At 41.4% G+C, this 23,336-nt stretch overlaps 1 protein-coding gene across 5 annotated transcripts in view; it reads right to left on the bottom strand.

Moving 5' to 3' along the window:
• FNBP1L (formin binding protein 1 like) overlaps positions 1 to 18,311 on the bottom strand; it is a 56,707-nt gene extending 38,396 nt beyond the window's left edge. For 3 of the 5 annotated variants that reach the window (XM_052666423.1, XM_052666419.1, XM_052666420.1), the window contains exon 1: positions 18,060 to 18,311. In XM_052666423.1, coding sequence (XP_052522383.1) covers positions 18,060 to 18,296 — 237 coding nt within the window. In that variant the 5' untranslated portion in view covers positions 18,297 to 18,311. Of the gene's footprint in view, positions 1 to 8,824; positions 9,016 to 13,944; positions 14,126 to 18,059 lie in introns of those variants that run through there. The other 2 variants (XM_052666421.1, XM_052666422.1) reach the window with 2 other exon arrangements.
• Positions 18,312 to 23,336: the final 5,025 nt, after the last annotated feature.

Below are 23,336 nucleotides of genomic sequence, written 5' to 3'. Positions count from 1 at the left end.
AATACAACAAAACAGTACTCAACAGCATCTTTTAGGTATAGCTCATAATTCCAATGCAGATCAACACAATCACTATGAATTACAGCACTTCTAAACAAGCACTCCTATAAAATGGTAACTCCTTGCTGAAGGACCTTGGTTTCAAACAAACAACAACAAAAACACTGAAAATTGATGTTTCGTTATCTGAGGAGGCCCTAGCAGAAACATTTTCAACCCACTGTTTAAAGCCTGACAGTTTGTAATGAAAAAATACATCAAGATTTGTAGTGGAAAAAGAATGCCAATCACTTCTCCCTAACATGTGGTTTATTTTGTAGTTCACCACAAATCATTGCATAGAAACCATGCTTATCTTTTCAGCAGCAAACAAATAAAAACTGAATAAGATGGAATTAGACATTTTCTTATCTGTGTCAGTACCTGAGTTCAGGGCATCTTTAACATAAAATGGGAAGTTAAAGACAGTCTCCAGGCACCCATTTTTTTCCCAAAGAGAATGTCTTGAGAAGGAAGTAAGGAAATCCCAAGAAAAGAGCTCAAGGACAGCTGCACAGCATTCTGGCAAAGGAGCACAACACTGTTACGTACTTTATTTGGAGCTATCATCCCCATGAACCTCATCAAAATACTATATATTTAAAATAGCTGAAAGATTATTTATCAAAATACACTCAACAAGGTTTAAAATAATTTTAAAATAATTTAACTAAGCAGTTATAATTCTCAGCTGTCAGCACAGCTAGTTTCCATTCAATCTTTTAACACCACGCTGACATACAAACATTGAATATCTTAATCCTCCTTTTAACTAAGCCTATATGAAGCATTTAGATTCAAAGTTTGTTGCTCGTGCCAACTGCAAACATCTCTAATCAAGTTTTCCAAACTCAACAATACACTGAACTGTTAACTTGTCTCAGGATATAATGAAGAATTCCAAGTATTGATGTAAGGTAACAGCACACCAAATACAATTCAAATAAACTACCTGCAGCTGAAACACTAAACCGTTTCCAGGCACATGAATGTAATCTGATGAGACCTACTACCTCCTGTGTCAGTATTAATTAAGGCATTACTGGGAATGTCTTTCATACACTGTACTCCAGGATTAAAGTCAAAAAAGTAAATTCATAAGCCGCACAATTAAGTGCCTTATGAATATTCTACCATTCTTTCCACTTAAAAAAAAAAAAAAAAAAAAAAAAAAAAAAAAAAAAAGCAATGGATACTCAAACGTTCCTCATCTAGAACTGCTAATTTTGAAAGACTCTGAAATATTAACACTGAAAGCCTCCACTAACAACACTTTAAGATGCAACAGGTGATTTATGGTTATAGAATACAGAAAATACAGCACAGCTCACACAAACACCAAAAGAAAACTGCACACACTGGAGAGCATGCTGTGCACCAAATTTAGACCTTGTTGCACCTAACTTCACAGAACTACTTCATCATTAACTTGTCAGGCTCTTTGCTGAATTCTACTTTCCTCATAAAGCAAAAGTTAATGCTAATCAGGAGACAAAACTGGTAACTCTGAAGATAGAAAAGACTATAAATGGAAACAGCGGTAGAGAATAGCGTGGAAAACAGGCTACAAACAAAGGAAAAAACACAGCAAATGAAGTGTTAAGTACTTAACAAATGAAGACAAAAAGAAATTGTTTTCAGGGAAAAGAACAGAATTTCACAGTAAAAAAAAAGCGCTGAATACATTAGGTGCCATTCCTTTGTATAAACCTACAGCACTAGCTTATCCTATGGCACAGGACAGTGATATACCAAAGATGCAACCTTAAGAAATTCCTGAAGTTCTTTTTCGTGTGACATGAGAACTGAGAACTTCTACTTTCCACATGCCCTCATCAGTTCTCAATAAAATACAGCTCAAAAACAACCACACAATAAAAGTTGTATTTAACTGCATGCTCTACTATTCTGAGATAACTGAAATCAATTGTAACTAACTGAAAGAAACGGGTTAAGTACTTCAAAAAAATGCATCCTGTCTGAAATTACGGATTTGGAGAGCAAGGAGCCTTTTTTGCTATCAATTTTTAGAGCACGTACACCTGACAGGGCAACTCGTGTGTTTAAGGAAGAAGAAAACCTGATACCATATGAAAGCTGTTTTGCATTGACTGCTTCAGGACAAACAAAGACCACAAGTGCTCTGTCTTTCCTTTGTATTTCATCATCCCAACAGTCATCAAGCCATAACTTTACAGAAGGCTTAAAATATGCATGAATCACTCCTTCATGTTTAAAACTGAAAAGGAAGTATTCCACAATAGACATAAGGCAAAATTAATTTCTGATAAGGCACCTAGCTATGTATTTACTGACATTACTATCAAGTTTGAGAATGCACTGTATTGTGCAAGAGAAGGAAGTGGCATAGTGAAAAGCTACACTGTTTTCTTATCAGAATGACTGCTCCTAATTCCTAACTATTACACATGGCATCCAAACAACTGTTAGATTAACCTGGAGATACAAGAGCATGATCCTCTTTCCACAGATGAAAAAAGTCAGCAAAAAAAAATGAAGCCTCCTCTCCAAAGACCTAACAAAGTAAAGCAGTCAAGAAAGCCCCAGGCTTCAGGTCCGCATGACAGAAGTCGAGAATGCTAACTACAAAGTACTAGGAAGAGTTTACCAAGATGATAAGAAATAACTACATACAGGGTCTCTGTTAGAAATCGATTGTTTTCAGTTCCCCAGCACCCAGCATAGATAAAAGTAAAAGCATCACTCCCACCTTAAGTCTGTTCAGAGAATTAACAACAGTTCTTCTTTCAGAATTAAAATTGAAGAACAAAACTTGTGTTTGAAGCACTGGTAATCCATCTCATTACTGAAAAGAAAACATGAATATTGTCCATTCAGTATTATAGCCTCTCGTTGATTACAGTTTCTCAAAAATGGTAAAGCATTTCATTAAAAGTCAGCATGCAGCCCACAATTACAGACCCGTAGTATAAATCAGACAGATACAGAAAACTATTTTATCTACCAATCACTAAGCATAAATGCCACCAGCATCTGATTGCCAATACTTCATTTTAAACCTCTAAGAAAATAACTTCTATTACTGCAATTTTAGTGACATTCAGTGATAACGCTTGAGAGTCAAAGAAACCGAAAGCACTACCAGCCACAAAAACAGAGAGCAGAAAGCATCAGTGGCCTGCCATTGCTTTTGGTTGTACCTGTGGGGCTTTTAACACACAGAGCCAATTCACTGATTTACTGGACTCCAACCACAGTCCACCATTAGGACACCTCTTCTAGCTAAAGCCTCTTACAAAGCACAACTACTCAGATCTCACTTCTTCCATTTCAGGAATGCAAAAGATAGAAGTGAAACTCAGGGAATGAAGCCTCTCCAGTGCTTGGCTGCTGCCCTGAAGAACTGCACCACCGTTCTGGGAAGCAGATCGTCAAACTACGCAGTACCAGCAGCAAAGGAAAAACTTTATTAAGAAGTCATTTTAGAAAGAAGTTACCTTTGTTACTACAGATTACCATCAGGAACAAACTACTTAATAGTGTCTCAAACCCAGGCAGATAAAGTAATTCAGGTTCTATGAATGCAGTACTTCAGGGGAAGGAGAAGCCTCACCACCTTTACAAAACAAAGAAGCAATCAAACAAAACAAAACAAATAACACCCAGCCCTTAATTCCTTAGTCTCAACCTAAGGACTAAATCAGACCACCACACCTCTGGCTACAGCAATAATATCTGAATATCACACTGAAGACTGAGGACACGATAAAATTCTTTGGCTAGACTCACATGGTGACACTTCTATTTGAAGTTTCATGTTATCATATACTATACAGCTCTCTCGTATGATGTATGAAGCAATTGGATTTTCCTAAGTTATTATTTTTCTTCAAGAAACTACTTTTTCTCATTTTCCCTCTCAGCAGGAAGTTCACTCTTTTCTTTCTCTCCTCTAAATAGGTAAGCACCTTCTTGATCATACTGCATGGATCTCAAATGTCATTGCCTACTGTCTAATGACTTCCCCAGACAGTAAAAAAAAAAAACAAAACAAAACAAAAAACAAAAAACCACAACTATTAAGATAAACTTTTCATTAAATGAAGTTAATTCTGAATACTTAGAAAGCACGATTTTCATCACACAGAAATACCAAGTACCAACTCATATCTTCTTTCTACTAAATCGCAGCTTCCAGCAATCAAAGCTCATAAGACTGAAATGAGATCTCACAATAATTAACAGAAATAATAAAACATCAGCAATTTCTGCCAATTTAAATAGTGCAGTGCAACAACCACAACCTACAGGTAGAGCCAAGAAACTCAGATGCAAAGCGATAGCTCAGAATATATTGCATATTTTACCACAGAAGCACATTTTGGGAGCTGGGCAAGAGGAAAAATGAAAGACTCTTCTGTAAGATCACTTTAAAGACTCCATCAACCATTAAGATTGCAAAATCACTACAGTGTATCTTCAGGTTTCATCAGCTTTCCAATCATCCCCTCTCCTAAAAAAGTAGGTTTAAAAAAGTTTTTAAAAGTTCCCCTGCTCTGAAAAGTTCCTTACATACATTACTTACTTTCAAAAATAGTCAGGTGTTCCACTGATCCTGCAAACTTTCGTTTATAAAAAGAACAAACAATGATGCAAGCAAGTATCAGCACTATCAGTACCTAAATAAAAGCAGATCTAATGGAGGGGAGGGAGCTCTTGATTTTTCAGAACTACTTTTTTTTTTAATCAGTCCTCAATGGACCTTCATTGAGCATTTCATTTACTAATCATGGATTTGAGCTCATTTTCAGGGAAAAAAACTAAGATAAAACACATTTTATTAAAATCCAGATAATGTGATACATACAATCTCTTAACAGCAATTACACTTTATTGCATTGTACCTTTTATAAAGCAGGGGCTTAACCTTTAACTCTTTAACTTATGCACCTGCCTTCTATCCTGAGATCAGTGTCCACCGTGCTGCACAGCATCTAGTCCTGCTCTGTCACTTGGCATGACCAGTAACTGAACCATCTTCTGCTGGAACTCAACAGTAACCCTACTGGGGATGGGGAAGCTCTGTGCTTCTGTGGAACACAGCACAACTCCAATCCACTGTGTCTCTGATGGCTCTAGGCATCAAGTAAGATGCCTTCTCTCCATCAGAAGAGGGATGGCCTCCATCAGAACAGCAGTGGCCAGAAGGGACAGGGAGGTGACTGTCTCCCTCTACTCTGCTCTTGTGAGGCCCCATCTGGAGTGCTGCGTCCTGGCCTGGAGCCCCCAGTACAAGAAAGACAGAGAGTTGTTGGAGAGGGTCCAGAGGAGGGCCACAAAGATGATCAGGGGATTGGAGCACCTCTTCTATGAAGACAGGCTGAGGGAGCTGGGCTTGTTCAGCTTGGAGAAAAGAAGGCTGCAGGGTGACCTCACTGCAGCCTTTCAGTACCTAAAGGGAGCCTACAAAGAGGAAGGGAATTAACTCTTTGAAAGGGTTGATAACTGCAGGACAAGGGGAAATGGTTTTAAGTTGAGGGAGGGGAGATTTAGGTTGGATGTCAAGGGGAAGCTCTTTCCTATGAGAGTGGTGAGGTGCTGGAACAGGCTGCACAAAGAGGCTGTGGATGCCCTGTCCCTGGAGGTGTTCAAGGCCAGACTGGATGGGGCCCTGGGCAGCCTGGTCTAGTATTAAATGGAGAGGTTGGTGGCCCTGCATGTGGCAGGGGGTTGGAGATTCATGATCCTTGAGGTCCCTTCCAGCCCCGGCCATTCTGTGATTCTGCGAAGTAAGCAAACAAGATTAAACACACTTCAAGTATTGCTTAAAAATGTCAGACATCCTAAATATTTCTCTAAGGGTGAGTGACTTCAGGTAAGTAGCAAAAAAAAAAAAAATAAAAAAAAATTCAACATAATTCAATGTCATAACTGGCAGCTAAAATGCCACCTAGATCAAATAACTACTTGAAAACATTATTGGAAAAAGTAACAGTTTTTTCGCTTCTTTAGAAAAATAAATAAATAAATAAATGGAAGCACCTGGGAAAAATAAATGAGCAAGAATATTCCCCACATTTCAACTCCTTCAGTCACTTCGCAAAACCAGAGTTTACAAAGAAAGGTTGTCACATTCACCTGAATCAGCACCCACTGCATAAGACAGACACCAAAAATCAAATGCTGGGATAAAGACCTGAGAGGTCTCTAAGGTCATCATCTCCATCTCACTCTCCCTCATCACCTTCACACATATCTGGTTCCCCTAAATATTGCAAAAATGAAGACTGCTTCTTGACCATCCAATGCAACTGCTGTTGTACTTCAGAAGCTCTTCAGCACAGTTAACACTCTAAACTCCAATCAGGGGGATGCCATTTCATCACACAATGCTGAAAAAACATTGTTTATCTAACGATAAGAAAAGCATGCTGCACTACGTCTTGTGTACCAGCCAATGACAAAGCACAGTACCTGCCTCCTGAGCAAACACTTGGCAAGAGTAAGCACTACATGAATAAGCACCATGATCTATGGTGAACTTTCTTGTTAGTGTATAGCAGGTGTTACCCATCCAAGTGACGTCTGATCAAATATTGCAAATGTATTGCAAATACATTTCTTTCAAAATAGACACAGCTTTTTTGGACAAAAGCTAGCCAGGTAGCCGAGAGGGAATTATGCTTTACAATGAAGAGTTTTAAATGGTTACTTCACGTAGGCAGTCTGGCAAATAAGAACAAGGAGGAAGTTACTAGAATTTGCTGCTTTTTGGTTTTGCTTACGACATTTAAAAACATTGTATTATTTTGTACTTACATATTAAATAACTTTGAAGTATTATATAAATGAAGATATTGTTGCAATAATAATTCAATGCAAACAAACTTCATTCCAGCTTTACAACCTAATTAACAGATAGAAAATAAGTTTACCTGCCCAAGACTACCACAAGAGCTCCACATTAAAGCCCAAGAAAAATTCAAGTTTCAAAGGTTTTTCAAGCCTGCAAGATGACATTTCTCTTCTGAAAGACATAACACAACACTGCATAAATGTGCAAAGCACAATTCCAGCAAGCAGTCAAAGCAGCTTAATGCCCTTTTTAGTTACAGGGCAGAAGATGAGCTCTGACCAAAGAGAATATCAAGGAGCAAGTATTTCAAATTTCAGTGCTAAGACTATTAATAACATAACAACAGAAAAATAATTACACTGGAAATTAAAGCCGTTCTCATCACCTAGCAAGAAATAGTATACAGCTACTGCTCTTCTTACAACAGAGCCTGTAGTGGGAAAATAAAAAGCAACCCAAGCTAACAATTCTATTGTAGATAATTCTATGAATAAAGTCTGTGTAAAGGGTTAGCATTTTAATGAAATCCTCCTGGTTTATTATACTTTTTTTTCCCTTCTCCTTCCATCCAGCTGAAACACTGACACGCTTCTGAGGATGAACCTATAAAGCATTCTGCCAAGAGAGCTCTGAGACTGGGGTATGTAAAGTCACTAGAGGCAAAATGAAACAAGCTGATTGGAATTTCAGCTTTCACTGAACAATTTGTTCACCAACACAAGGAAAAAGCTGATCACATTTGGACTTTGGGGATTCTTTTTCTACCAAAAAGAATTCAAGCTGCTGGAAAAGTATGCATGTGTGCTACAAACAACGAACACTCAAAGTGAGATGTGCTGAAGACTTTCCCTCCTTAAAACCATTACTGCATTACTCAATTACTGGCTTCACCAAGCATACTAAAAAACTGCTCAGCAAGTTTAAGGACTGAAGCACTCAACCGCAGTATTAATAAGACAGTCTCACCTAGATTGATCCAGTAGATGAATTAATTTAAATACACAAACTTGCAACATTTTCCCATGGCACTACACTTCATTTCGGTGTGCCCATAGCACCACTGGCAACTCTACAGAAACATTAACACAAACCTTCTCCTTCCGAGTATCTGCAAACTGTTCAAAGCCTAACTCAGACCTACCTGGTCACTCCTCAGAAAGAAGAGCAACCTGAACACACTGATAGCAGCCCTGTCTCTATTCATGCTTTTGCCACCTCAAAACGGTGACGGACTCGTGGTTCCAAGCAATCTTGTTGCAGGCACTGTTCTGCCAGGTACAGTCTTTAAAGAAATCTTCTGCTTGCCTGAGATAAAAAAAACTTTTAATTTCAAACAACCCCCTGCCATTCTCACTGAGGAAATCAAACTGCCGGCATTTGGATTTACGATACAGGCAACTTTCATAATTTGTGCTATGAATAAGGATACTGCATAGGTTCTAAAAAAGAAGTCCCAAGTATGCCTGTAAAAACTTCCTTGAGGAGCATTTATATCTCCCAGTACATGTAGGAATGAGGCCATAAATAAAAAATACGTGCCACTTTAATAGGTATCAGATGATCAACAGTTTTCAAAAGCGAAAAAAAACCCAACTATCTAAACAGATACTCGAGGGCACAAACACATATGCTTCCTTAAATTAAAGCATGTTCAACATGAAAGCCAAACTGATAAAGTCTCAAGACAGTGACTCACCCCTTCCTGGAAAAACCAGTAAAAAGGTCAGATGTTTAGGAACCAGACAATTGCTGGAAAAATAAAGACAAATATTATTTCTAACTAAAACTCGATACAATTGTTTTCATTCCAGAGCCTGAGGTAACCACACATTCAATAACCAGCCACTCAACCCTTACGTAAGTTCCCACTTGGAAATCACAGAGGTCTTCACAAGGAGATAAGCTGCACAACCTCCTTGTGAAACACTGCCCCCTCACAGAGGTTACCTGTGGCAGTACCTCATGGCAGAGGAGACGCACGTCCCTCTCATGCATCTGGAAAATGGCGCCATTTGGGACTTCAGCCACAAGACTCTTCCCCTGCACACACTTACAGACCACGTGAGCAAGAGCACTGAATTCAACGGGAGATCTGCTTGCACTCTTTGGATTAAAGAAGAAATCTGAGAAAAGCAACAAGTTTCATCTCATAAGCATCTACATATTAAACAGAGTATCATCTTAAACACAGAACATGTTACCGCGTTGGAAAACCAGTTTGTGAAACATTAAGATTCAAAACCACAAAAGAATTTCCTCATAGAATATGGCCTGCAATGTAGAATTATTTTCAATGGCCTGGGTTCTTTTTAGCTGTTAAAACAAATTAGCAGTTCTAACAATTCAGTGACTACATAACCACACAGAAAGGCTTCTCAGTATCAAATTGTTCTTAAAACACAAACTAAAACCTTCAGTCACATTAAAAAACAGTTTTCCAATGAGAAACTATCAGAACAGAAATACACAACATAACACTTATTTTTTAAGTCAATTTTTTCTTACATTCTGTTGATGTTTTCCATTTAATTTGTGATGCTGTAATTTGGTGACATTAAAAATTAGACAACATAACCATACAATTTAACCTCTCCTACACAAGTAGATTATTGAAAAAACAAGAGCATTGAAAGCATAAGAAAAAAATAAAAAGAACAGCTTTGAAAACCTACTGCTGCAGCAGACATAATTTACTATTTTAATAAATAGAACCCTGTGGTAGGCATGCAGTAGATGAAGTTTAAGGGATGATTAGAAAGAGCACATCATCAATTACACTTTGATCTGTCTTTGGTCAAACGTAACTAATTTCTAAAACAGTACTCTATGATGCCAGTCATTTCTTAATTATAAAAGATGATGTGCTTCTGGCCCCAAGGAGCTCACAACAGCAGCATCATTAAATCTTCAGTAGCTATTCTCTTAAACTTATAAAATCTACGGGCACAAAAGCCCTCAGCAAAACTCCTGCTTTCAATATTTATCAAGAGGTGAGAAACAGATGGCTAGACTGGTTTTACAGACTAGAAATGCTCTGACATGGTATTCAACCTCTTCTCCTGCCAACTGCTATTAAGAGGTTCACAGAGGCTCCAAACACAGAATGCGCATCAGAAGTTGAAAACACCCCTTCTGATTTATTTTTACTTTATTTTTCTGGAAGCAGCACTAACCTCTTTAATTAATTTCCAGGGAAGTTACTTCAATAACAAACGTGCCAATCACACACTGAGTTTTGCTTGCTTCCACTCATTAAGCCAAGAATTTCATTACCAACCACCCTCCAGACTCAGAGCACAGTGAGCCTTCAGTGCCAAAACAAATGCGCTGGACATTCAATTGAACTGAACCAAAACCCAAGATGACAATAACCACATATGTTTTGTTAAATCTAAGTGAATATTATTTGCACACTTCATGCCCAGTCCAAGAACAACTCCAGACGTACAGAAACACATATATTGAACAGAGGTTTGTGCTGCAGAGATTCTCTAGCAAATCAGAACTCACCATTTTTATTTTGAAAGCTTCAATCTGCTAAAAACAATTTTAGTTCCATCTATCTATTCCTGCCTTTGGCATGCAGTGCTCTTTGACAGAAATCAGTCCGGGGCACCACACCATCCTGCCAAGCAACACGTGTACCCTCTGTGTGCCTATGAGGCAATCACAAGCATAATGCACTGGGGAGAAAAAAAAACTTATTTAAAAAGCTAAAATGCTGGAAAGTGTATCTAAAAGATCAGCAGCAAATTTTACTACCAACAAAACACAGATGTGATGCTTTGCTATTAATAACTCACTTTCATCAGATGATTATTGCTTTACAATTATCACCTATGAAAAAATTAAACATTACACACAGGAAATCTTAAGAGCACAGAGCACAGCAGTCCAGCCTCAGAAAAATACAATTTCAGCTCAATTACAGCCACCAAGAGCCAAGACCTTCTTGTTCTCAATACCATCTCCTACCACCAACAAAAGGCTGTCACACAAAGCAGCCCACTGGAGTATCTTGGATTTAATGTGAACATACCACAAAGCATACAATGCAGAGCAACTGCAAAGATAAAGGAACCAAAAAGAATAAAACTCTCTGTGAAACAATACTTTCAAAACTCATCAAAATTCGTTGTGACAAAAAAGGTGCAAAAGGGGAACATCTTTCACACAGAGTAGAAAAAAAACATAAAACAAAGTGACAGAATTCTAACAACAGAATGGCTTAAGCATATCAGCATTCATTTTATCATTATTGGCTCACATCATTTTTTACCTGGCATTACCAAACGAAGTACATTCATACCTGAAAGCAGTAACACAAGAGGCAGGATGCTGTTCAGCTAAGACATGCTGCAAACACAACACGCCTCCAATGCTTCAGCCTATACAGAATACAACAGTGTCAGCCACTGCACACCTGTGTCAGACAGCAGTAGTGTTCCTATAAAAACAGCTGCTTTGAAGGCAAAAAGCCCAATAACCTAGCATACGAAACAGCAACTATGGAATTTAAGAGCTAGGAAATATTGGCAAGCCAAAGGACATCTTTCTATTGCCATGTTTCTGACATAACCATGGAAGATAGTTCAAACAGACGCGGCACATGCAGCATTTTAACATCAAAGAGTACCACGTAAGTACTGGACATAAGTTGCTCTTCCTAATCCCCTAAATCTTCTCATGGATACCAATTTCTCCCTGAATATCCACATACACTTCTTACTTTATAAAAAGCTGCATAGAGACTCCACTAAAAAACAAATTGAAAACAAATCAGAACATCAAATCAGCACCAACTAACAGTCTGCATGAAGAGATACAGAAGAGCCCGATGCAAAATCATCAACATAGAAGCGAAGCCCACAGTGCTTACTTGCCTATATGTCTGTTTGCAAATGTTTGTGCAACACTTAGAAAAACTGCCATCTAGACACCAGCACTAACCTGACCAACTCCATGGTATAAGCACAGGTGTGAGCACTACGAAGGGGAGCTCCAGGCTCCACGGTGACCTGCAGCGCACAGAGATGAGAGCAGCCCGCTGCCAAGTGGGGCAGCAGTGAGACAGGGAAAGGGAAGGCTGTAGTAATACAAGCACGTCTAACACTGAGCCACTCTTCCTTTGCAGCTCTGTCTTCAAAACTCAAGCACACTGACTTTCCTTGTGTTTTTAGACTAAACAGAATCTAATTTTTAATAAACTGGGAGAAAAAAAAAAAAAAGTATTTGCCTAATTACCAAAAGAATTCTTTCCTATTCTTTTCAATTGGTACAAGAAACAGTGACCAGTTTACTAGCTAAGAAATAATTTTATAGTTGGAAGATATAATTTTTCAAACAGAGTGATCAAATTCAAATAAAAGAAACCCATTTAAAAGGTGCACATAAATGTAAAAACCTGCGCTGTCAGCAGTCAGTGACACACTTACAAACAGACAGCTTGGAATAGATAGTTCTTAAGGTGCAGATGTGGATATCTCCTAATATCAAGAAAAAGGGGTGTTAAATTTTACTGAAACAAAAGAAATTGCATATATATATATATAAATATGCACATAATCTATAAATACTTTTAGGTAAAATGCTAGCTTTATTTCTTCAAAACAACACGTTCAAATCAGTGACTTTGGGAAAAAAAAATAGATAAAATTATAGTAGTTTCCTGACACTAAAATAAATGTCTGCTATTAAAACGAAGCCTGAAGTCGAAACCTTTTTGCATGCGTGTCTTAAATGTTACTCGCAAAACTGGCTACAAGATTGCTACCGTTTTGATTTTTGTCACTCACAGCTGAACAAAGAAATTTGAGGCAACCAAAAGAAGACCAGCAACACACAGCAAAACATTCCGTGTTCTGCACAGCACCAACCTGTGACCCCCTGCCCGAGGCACACACAGGCACCAAGGACAGACACACCTGTGCTGCCCACGAGAAGCTTTTTTACTCCCTAGAGTTAGTGACACGAGCTTCACATTTCAGTTCTGTTACAGCACCGCCGTCCGCATTTCACGAGTGCGTTTTACCTGAGTTCCCAGCTCACCCACAAAGCCCAGCTAGGTGCGAAACACGCACAAGAGCCCCGCACGGCACGGCCGGCGGAACGCCCGCTGCCGGGCACATCTCTGCTCCTCCGCGACGCTGCAGACGGGCGCAGCTCCACAGCCAGCAATCGCTGGTAGCTCCGAAAGTGGAGTTACTGAACGGAACTCAAGCCGCAATACTTCGAGCGCCGTAAAACCGCCCCGGGTGCGCGTTTATGCGCTTCACGGTCTTCGAGAGCAAATGCAAGGAGCGCGAGAGCCTTGAACCTAGGGCCGCACGGCCCCCGGCCCCCTTTTTATCCCATCCTTCTAGCTCTCGCCGCCAGCCCCAACCGGAATCCGAAGGCGACACCGGCCCCGCGGCACCGCCCCGCAGCTGCCCGGCCAGGCCGTCCCGGAGAGCTGGGAGCCAATGCAAGCAGGCACAGCGAGCGCAGCGTCCCCGTGCCGCGAGCAAATCGCAATTCAAGGGAAAGAAAAAAAAAAAAAGCAACACAATACGGCGTTAACCGACGTTCTGGGCCGCGCTCAGAGACAAAGCTCCACACGAGCTGCTTCCAATTAAGGGGGCCGCCCGCAGCGATTTACTCCCGGAGCCGCTCGGTGCTTTCCGGGCACGGCGCGGCCGCCTCCCTCGGCGCGGGCGGAGGCGCGGCCCCACCTGAGGGACCGTTTCGGTCCCCGGGTGGCCGCCAAGCGGCGCGTGCCCCCGGCCCGCTGCCCGGGCGCCATGGCCGCGCCGGCGGCGCGCGCAGCAGAGCCGGACGAGGCGCTGCCCCGCGCCCCCCGCCCCTCCTCGGCGCCCCCTCCCCGCCGCCCGCCCCACCTCCCGCGGCCGCCCCCCCTTCGCCGCCCCCTCCCTGCGCCCCCCGGCCGCCCTGCCCGCCTCGGCCCTGCCCCGCCCGCTCCCGGCGCCGAACAAAGCGCCTCGCGGCCGCTCCGCGCCCCCGGGGAAACCGCCGCGGCAGACGAGGGGAGGCGGCGGATCCCAGACACAATGAGACGAGCCGGGACTCACCCACAGCTCCGTGCCCCAGCTCATGGCGGCTCCGCGGGCGGCGGCCGGGATCGGGGTCGGTCGGAGGCGGCCGGAGAGAGTCCCGCCGGGCGGCGGCGGTGCCCCGGGTCAGCGGGGAGAAGCGAGAAGCGGCGGAGCGCGGACGGCGTCGCGGCGAGCTGCGGCCCCGCCCGGCTCAGGGAGGAGAGCCGCGGAGGAGACTGGGAGAGGGGCGGGCCCGGCCGAGGCGGCGGGGGACGGCACGGGACGGGGCGAGGCGCCTCTCCCCAGGGCGCCCCGGAGGCCGGCGCGTCGCCCTGCTCCTCCCGGCCTCCGCCCGCTCCCGACGCCCCGCGGTCCCCAGAGCGCCCCTCGGCGGCGGGGAGGGGAGAGGGTGTGGGGGCCCGAGGCGCCTCCCGCCGCCGAAAAGGGGCGCGAGGGCGGCGGCCGTCCGTCGGCGCGGGGAGAGCGGCGGGAGGAGTGGGGAGCGCCTCGCGGGCAGCGCGAGCCCCGGCCTTTGTGCGCGCGGCGCTGAGTCACGGCGCGGGGCGGCGCCGCGCACCTGCGGCCCGTTGCGTCCGCGCCGATCGCGCGGTGAATGATAAAGCCGCGCAGTGCGCTGCTTTCCCCCTGAAGTCAGCCCCGCGTTTCTCATCCTCCACGGAGCGGGTCGATGATTCACACGGTTGCACGACGGCACCTGGAAAAGAAGGGGCGATAAATCCTAGAATAAATTTTTTTCCACCAAGATGGCTGTTAGAAAGAAGGTAAAGACTGACAGCCGCAACTGCTCTCACAAAAAATCGTTTCTCATCATTCAGGGTGCTCTGAGGCAGTGCTCTCATCACCACACACCTGGGCACACTCAGCTGCACACACACATTAACCCAAAACACGTTGTGCCCATCTAAAAGCATCTCGCTGGCTGCACTGAGGGCTCTAGCAATGCAGCACTGCTGAACAGAGCTGATCAGTATGTGCATGTTGTCGCACAGCGCTCAGGAAGAGCAAATCACTTTTAAGCACTGCATGCCTAGGCCAGTGCTGTGCTCCCTGTTCACACGCACCTGTATGAGAGTGTTAAAGAAAATGGGACAGGCATTACTACAGCAGCCTCTGTGCCACGGGGAACGTAGGGCCACAGAATGGGGAGAGAATGAGGAGAGCTGGTCATGTGCAGCCCTGCAGGGAAATGGAGAGCGAGTGGTGCCTCCATCGCTCCTAGGGAGGAAACACGTTTCTCCATCTAATTGGGACCCTATGTTAATACACTGAAAAAGTCTGTTTGCCCTGTGCTGCATAAGATAAAGGCTTTCATTATGACCTAATGCAGGTTTTCTTTTTTTTTTTTTTTCCTCTCCTTTCTCCATACTACAGATTCCAGAAATTCAAATGCAAAGAGCATATGCTTTGTTAAAAGCGTATTTGAGAGGCTGTATGAGTATTTGCATTGAAAAACAACACTTCACAGCTGGTCCCTGATTTTTGCTTGCTTTCAAGTTGCAGTTCCTCCTGACCAAGAGATACATGTGTACACCTGAGGTGTGCACACAGGTGTGCTTTCACATTCACTTCAGCTAGGAGCCAGTGTCCCAGGTCCAGCCCTGCCCAGAGAGATGCTTGCCTATACTGCACCCCTCTCTGGCTGTAAGGGAAGAGCAGAGCACCCGCTGCATCTCTGCAGGGTGCTGTCAGAAACGCAGTTGTCAGTCATCAAGGATTTGGATGTTGTTCCCATTATCATAAAATAAAATTAGCAGTAGCCCTAGATATAACTAAACAAATATCAAGTATCATATTATCCTGCAGATCTTTTTTCCTCCTGGTTGCATTTCTGAAAACATGAGTATTCAGAAAAAAAGTCTGTAAAAGTCTCAAAAAGGACTCAAGAAAGGAAATACATGCAGGACATATTGAAGAAATAGCATGCAGCACAGGCTCCATGACAAACTGCACTGTTCTGATATCCTTGTACATCATTATAACTTTCTGGAACATGATAACAATGAAGTAAATTCCCTGCTGCATTTAGCTGGTTTTCCCCATCACTGAGTAATTACACAGGCTTTAACAGAAAACTGCCCAATTTTGGTTTAGGCCAAACCTACATCATTCTATTTATTACAACTGGTATATATTTCATTAATCCTGTTCACCTCTCAGCAGAAGCTAGTTGGGTTTACAAGTGTACCACAGGATATTATGTTGGCAGACTCACAACCAGCATGATTAACTTGGAGTGGCAGGGCTCTGTCTGGCACTCCCCACAGGCATGCATCCTAACAGAGTAGCAGTTCAACTTCCCATGGTCACAGAAAGCAGCGTGGCCAACAAATTATTTCCAAATACCTCCCTTCTCAGTGTGAGGTGCCACTAATCTTTTTCTCTGCCAACCAGAAGCATACCAAAATTGGATTTTCACTCCACGAAGAAATGTTGCAGAAGCTCATCATCTCTTTTTGCTTTGAAGCCAGAAGAATTTAGCTGCATCCCCTTATTTATACATGCATTTCCCTCCGCCATCAGCACTCCTAGTGCTCTAATTTCTAAAAATATTAACATTAACAACACCTCTATGTGATGAGCACACAATCATTATTTCACAGCTAAGAAAGTATCAGAGACAAAGGAACCCTGACACCTTTCCTTGCACTGCTGTCTCCACATGGTCCCCAACATGGTCAACAGCACCCAGCAGCTTCCAGCACATCCATAGTTATACACTTGGCTAGGCTCAGCTTTTTTTTTTTTTTTTTTTTTTTTTTAATTTTTTAAATTTTGGAGCAGAAAAACAGCTGAATTTGGACCACACCACCTTTGCTTTAAGGCAGAAGTACGACTGCACATAGTAGCACAGCCTTGGCCAGAGCTTAGTGATCTTATTCTAAATATCCCCTTATCTCTGAATTTCTGTGGAAAGAACTGCATCCCCTCCTCTTACATCATTTCCAGACCATACTGAAATGGTCTTGTTTTTCAATAGCAGAAGTGTATCTTTTCTCCCCAGCCAACAAACTAAAGGCACTGCCAGTTATCAGATAACAGGATAAAAGGGTACAACTTGCACCAGCTTTAAGCAGGAGAAAAATAAGAATTTCCATCTGCTTTTATTAAATCCTGCGTTCACTCTATTTGCCTGCCCAAAGCTAAGAGCACATCTTTCCAAGACATATGTAGCAAAGGGAAAATGGTGGCAATCAGCACAAACTGGCAATGCACCAACCACAAACATACTGCATTTTTTTTCAGTGAAGAGAGACTCATGATAATTTGGCACTGTAGCCCAAGGTAAAGGCTGGACAATTATTATAGGAACATCAGGGAATGTCTGTAAGTCATGATCTGAAAGTATTATTTTGAACTTGTTAATGTTTTAATTATTTCCCTGAATACTGTCACCACCATGGCTGTGCTCCCTTCAGATCTCCATCTAACACAAGTCTTCTCCATTCTCCCACCAACTCCATGTACATTTCCTTATTCTAAAAGAATATTAAGCTAACAAAGTGGAAGAGGAATTAGGTGAATAGGAATGGTCAGTTGTAATCAACAAGCTATTTCAGAGACACTACATTATCTGCAGGCATAAAGATTATTAGTGCCAAGATAATAACTTAAGACATGCATAGCAACTTCCACCTGCATTGGTCAGCCAGCTGCTTTCAAGCAGAGCCTAACAGATTAATGCCTGTAGTCAATACTGAAACGCAGAGAGTCTGTCACAGTATAAATTCAAACTGCAGGAAAACGAGTGAAGGAATGAGCAGCTACAGATCAGCACCGCGTATCTTTAGGCTTGTTAAAATATTTAACATCTGACTGAATCGGTTCAGAAAAAATGTATTTACAGTTGTGCAAAATCTGGCATAAAAGGTGATCAGTCAGTAGTTAGTCTCCTTACAGGAACTTTAAGCCACAGCTGCGCCGGTACCACGCCTCGCACCCGCAGCAGTACCAGGCTCCCAGCTGAAACCATTCCCTGAGCCTGACAGCCACCTGCCGGCAACCAACGGAACGAGCAGGGGAACAACACCGACCCGTTCCTGCTGTAGCCCATCCGATCCCGTTTCGTTGAATCGGTATCAGCTGCATTAATTTAAAACTCAGAGGGGGCAGTGAGCCCTCGGCTGCCCTACCTTGCGCACCGCTGCAGGCCTCGGCTTCTCTCCTCCGCAGGACTTCCTCTCAGCAGTCAGCAGCTCGCTGTCAAAGGATCCTTTCTTTGTTATATATGTTATTATAAGCCCGTGGTGGTACCTCCTTTTCTCATGAGAAAGTGGATGCCCAAGTTGCCTAACGAATTTGCATGAAAAAACTGGCAAAGTATCAGAATATGGAAGGAAACTCAGGGTAATCAGCATATCCAAGAGCATCCTCTTTTTTCCACTATTAATCATTTGTGAGAACAGGAATGTAAATAAACCAACACTGCCACTCATTTCCTTAATGACTTTTCTATTCTATGCAGCAATTTCCTCCCCAGATCTTTCTCTCACAATAATTAAAGAAAAAAGAAAAACCCATTACAATTCTATTCATCATCCTTTCTTCCAAAGTGGGATTCTGACCAGAGCCTGTCTACCTAAATTTAAGTGATCCAAATAGACAAAACAAAAAATAAGTCATTTGTCACACACACAAAAATATTTTTCTTCCTACACATCACATTTTTTGAGCTACATTTAGCTAAATTTCAAGACCTCTGCTCTTTGGACTTGACATGCAGATCAGATAGAAAGGTAGCAAACCAAGGCCTAGGTAAGAGTTGCTTTTCCTTCATCTTAAACACTACTGGTTTTCTCCCATACAAAAACTGGGAAAATAATTATAGACTCAATCATTAAAAAAAAAAATAATCAAGTTATTAAGTTAAGAACTAAGAACAGAACTTAATTACAGGTTCTGTCAGGCTTCAACACATTATCCACATAAATTTGGCTTTATAGTTTGCTAATTAGACCATATACACGGCCCCGAAACCCACACAACTCAACTTCTGGAGCAGAGCCTGAGGCCAGTACAGCTCTTGCCAATTAGCCTGGCAAATGAGCTGCCTGTTGAAGAAGCTCACAAATGAGTTCCCCACCTGGGGAGCTGGCAAGGAAGAGGCCACACAGAATCCTCCCAGTCATACCACAGCAACCTATAAGCCACATTCTCAACAAACCCAAGGGACTCCTGTGTTTTCCTTTTAAATTCAAAACCATCAAAATTGCAAAAGGTTTGCTACCTTAGCCATTGACTTACAGTATCATTATTCCACAATCAGCTTTGAAAACTCAAAAGTACTGGAAACGGTGACTCTTACCTCTAATAATAACTATATAAAAATATTTTAAAATATTATATAAAATATACAAAATATTATATAAAATATATAAAATATATATGAAAGGCTTTACATCTCATTTTCAAAATTTGTCTTTTTGATTCTCTAGCAATTAAAAATCATGCAAGCACCAAATGAAATGCAGAATTTCCTACTCATTTTACCTTGCTGCGTGTTGACCTGCCTATACATAAAGCTCAACAGCTACTCAAAGACTTCAACAGCCAAGTCCTCAAAAAAGTTACCAAGTCAAAAATTTGAGAACTAACCTGACTCTCTTGGTTGGACTTTGTAAGTTACAAAATTGGATTTGGAAGCTGCAAAAGCATATCTGAACACAGACGCGTAAGAAAATATTTCAGCATTCAGAAGCTTTATTCTTAAAGAAAACTAACTAACTTAAAGAGATCTAAAATGTGCTCTCATAACACCAGTCAATAGTGGAGATCTCATTTTAGGACAATGTCCAGTTCTCAATCCCCTTCTCATCTGATTAAAGAAAAACTCCTTAAAACAATGAAAAGTCTTTGTCCAAAGAGACCTGCTACCATAACTCTTCCCTCATGACTGTTTGATTCATGTCCTGGAACCTTTTCATCTATAAAGGGAGGAAACAGTAAACGTTTCTACCTGTGTACATTCTTGATATATTCTGTCATATGCTGAGATGGACCATTTCTATTTGCACTCATGCTGTTCTGCACCTATTTGGGTACAGAAGTTCATCACTTCATCACTGAAATTCAGGTGATAAATGTTCATCATCTTCCTGAGAGAAAAGCTCAAATGGCGATTTTGGTCTCAGAACATCAACACTCAAAGCAGATAACATACAATTTTTCAACGTTTTGAGAACGATGAACTCACCAACAGCAGATACAAGTTAGCCCTATGTTATCACATCCTGCAGACAGATATGATTATGCACTTTTTTCCACATTTAATCCAAAATATATCCCTTGATTTTAACGATATTAGGTAACACTTCACAGTAATCAAAAGAAAAAAAGTGAGAAAGGCCGCTGGGGATGAGCCACTGCTATGGAACTTCCAGCAATGGAAAGTAACCCTTTGCAACAACAGCCTTAGAAAACTCAGGCAGCTGCAGATTTTGGCTCCCATGCAAGAAGGCCTGCACGACGCAGGAGATGCTTGGGAAGAAGTCGGTCCCTGCCTGCCACAGCACTCAGCAGGAGAAAAATCTTCATGAAAAGGGCTAGATGAACTACTGTGGGGCATCTACCTTAGATTTCAGATCCTCAGAGCAATGGTGAGTGGGAAAGGCAGTACTAATTTCAGGGAAGAAAAATCAGGACTACCTAAACTAATTTCCTGTTTGTAAAGTCTTAGTGTCATAAAATCAAACTTTATTCTATCTGAAAAACAATGTAATAACCATTCAAAAACTGCAAAAAAAAAAAAAAAAAAAAAAAAAAAAAAATAAAAAAAATCCATAAAACTGTTTCCCACAATTTCAAGTTTTACAACATTCCAAGATAGTGTAAGTAAAAAATAGTTATTCATAATTTAAGGGTAATGAGTTCAGCTGCATACAACTCAGTCAGCAGCCCAGACAGTTAAATTACTGTAAGTATAGAATACAGAACAGAATCAGAGAACACAGAAAACATGTGTAAGTATGTTCTTAAACATGTAAATATATTCTAAAGTAAGAATCAACTACTCCTGTGTCTTTATTTAAAAGATCTGAATTTTACTTGCATGAAAAATAATCTCTCATGCATGAAATCTTGCACTAGTTTGCTGTTTGCATGATAGTAGAAAAAACACCTTTTTCCCCTGCTCATATTCCTTCTTTCATCACACACGTTTTGGAACAATTTTGAAAATGATCTCCTTTACAGCACGACAGGATGGTGAATACCACCAGATTGCTTATGTTACTGTCAGTATCCCATAAATTTAGTTCTCTTTCACAGACTACACTGCTATCTCAGAAAACCTAAATTTGTACACAAAACAAAAGAACATGGAATTTTATTTCCAATTGAGCTGTGGGTTTTCACTCTGTAGGTGACAGAATGAAACCTGAACACAACATCAATCAAACTGAATCCTGCCCCATAACCAACAATCTGAAGTACTGTTCTATTGCAAATACTTTCATCTCCAACAATGACTTTCAGAACAAGCCTGTTTGTCTTTCCAATTACTTACTCTCTCTAAATGAGTCACCATTCCTTGAGTTTGACATGATGATAACATCTTGTACCTCTGCACGGTGCAGCACCTTTTAGTTTTGTACCATGTGAAAGTATTACCTTCAAAGCACAGCACAGACTGTTCAGATACTGACATTATTTACCGGGCAGCAGGACATTGCCCAAACCTAATTAATACCCATATAATGCTTTGGAAATGTGTAAAGTTTACAATAACTGACCAGTAACAGTACTGAACTAAAACCAAAACTGGATAGTGAAATAATTTCTACTGAAATGGGTATGGAAATCATTGTAAGGTATACCACACATCAATATAGCTCCAAATGCATTAAGTACTCTAGCTGCTGGCCAAGGAGGGGAGGGGATAAATCAAATGCAGATCTTGCATGGTGAGAGTTCTGCCTCTGAACCAAATGAAAACAGAGTTCATTGCCTTTGCTTTAAGTTCTTTCTTCTTCTCTCACAAAGAAACACATCTAACTTTTTATAAAGATTAATCACATGTACATTCAACCTTAAAACTAAATGTATTCCTTATCCGATTTAATATGCTTCTTATAAATCGCAATCCCACACATAAGGCACAGTAACTCTTACATTTCTTTTCTTTACTTTAAGCGGGAAAAGTGTCAATTCTTACCTGAACATTTGCTTCAGGGTGTGGGACAGAAGTCTTCATTCTGGATTCCTGTAGTTGACATTACAATAAAGCACTGCCATGAGTCAAAAACAAACTTCCCCTTCCCCAACAAACAAAACATCATGTGAAATGCATTTCTTCTTCATATTATTCAAATTTATACCAGGACTATCCATACAGCAAAACCCACTTACTGGATATATGACTGATAAATGTAGAGGATTTGGCCTATAAATACAGGAGAATCCTTGCTCTGTTGGATGCACAAATGATTGATGCACGGGAATTGCTGCACCTGGTTAGATTTGTTGTCTCATCATTTTGCTGCAAAATCTTGGTTGCATTCTAGCACAGCTGCACAGAACAGAATCACCTCCAAGTCAAGCATTCAAAGGATCTATTCCTTTCCATAAGTGTATCACCCTAGCATACTTGTTACCTCATTTACACATCCACAATGTAATGCAGACATACAGCTTCATTAAAAGAACAAAATAAAGCCTTTGCAAGAAGGTCAGTTAGTGAAAGCACTCTGAAACAGACTGTCAGAATAATTATGGAAAACCCACTGATGATCTAACAAACTCAACATTTAAGGAAGACACACCACTACATGTTTCTTCTGAGACACAGCAACCACACAGTTTACTAATCCAATTTACGCTATAAATATCTGCAGTATCAAAACTCAGCAGTAACATCAATTCACAAATCTCATCTTCACTGAAAAGCAAGCACATGGAAGCACAAGAGCAAAGTAATACAAAATTCCTAAATTTACTGAATGACCAGTGAAGATTCTCCCATCTGCCACCACCAATTGACTTTTTAATCCCTGAGCTGAAATGCCTGAATAAATGAAGCGGTCTCAAAATTTAAGCAAGACTATCTATGTAAAATCAGTTCAACAGAAAACTAGCACACATTCTTATTCCCCCAGACCTGTGGTCTTCCTTTTGAAATACTTTCAGTTTTAACGGGACGTTACCTGATCTACAGGACTTGAGGCCAACTTCCCAAGTCATGAAGGTTAGCTTATAAAAATGCATATATACAAAATGCAATTCCCAAGAGAGCAAAACAAGCCCAGAAATATTCTCTGCAAGCACAAAACCCCAGTGAACAGCAATGCCATCCAGCAGCACTCACGTTGAAAAGTCTCTGGTCACAAAAAGTTTTCAGTGGGTCAAATAACAGGAGAGCTTAATTAGTCTTAAATTTCTTCTTTATAAATGCAATGAAGAAGGCAGACTATTCA

The sequence above is a fragment of the Tympanuchus pallidicinctus genome, unplaced genomic scaffold, assembly GCF_026119805.1.
Source record: "Tympanuchus pallidicinctus isolate F22 unplaced genomic scaffold, pur_lepc_1.0 scaffold7, whole genome shotgun sequence".
In the NCBI taxonomy this organism is placed as follows: Eukaryota; Metazoa; Chordata; class Aves; order Galliformes; family Phasianidae; genus Tympanuchus; species Tympanuchus pallidicinctus.
This window is presented reverse-complemented; position numbering and strand designations above follow the sequence as displayed.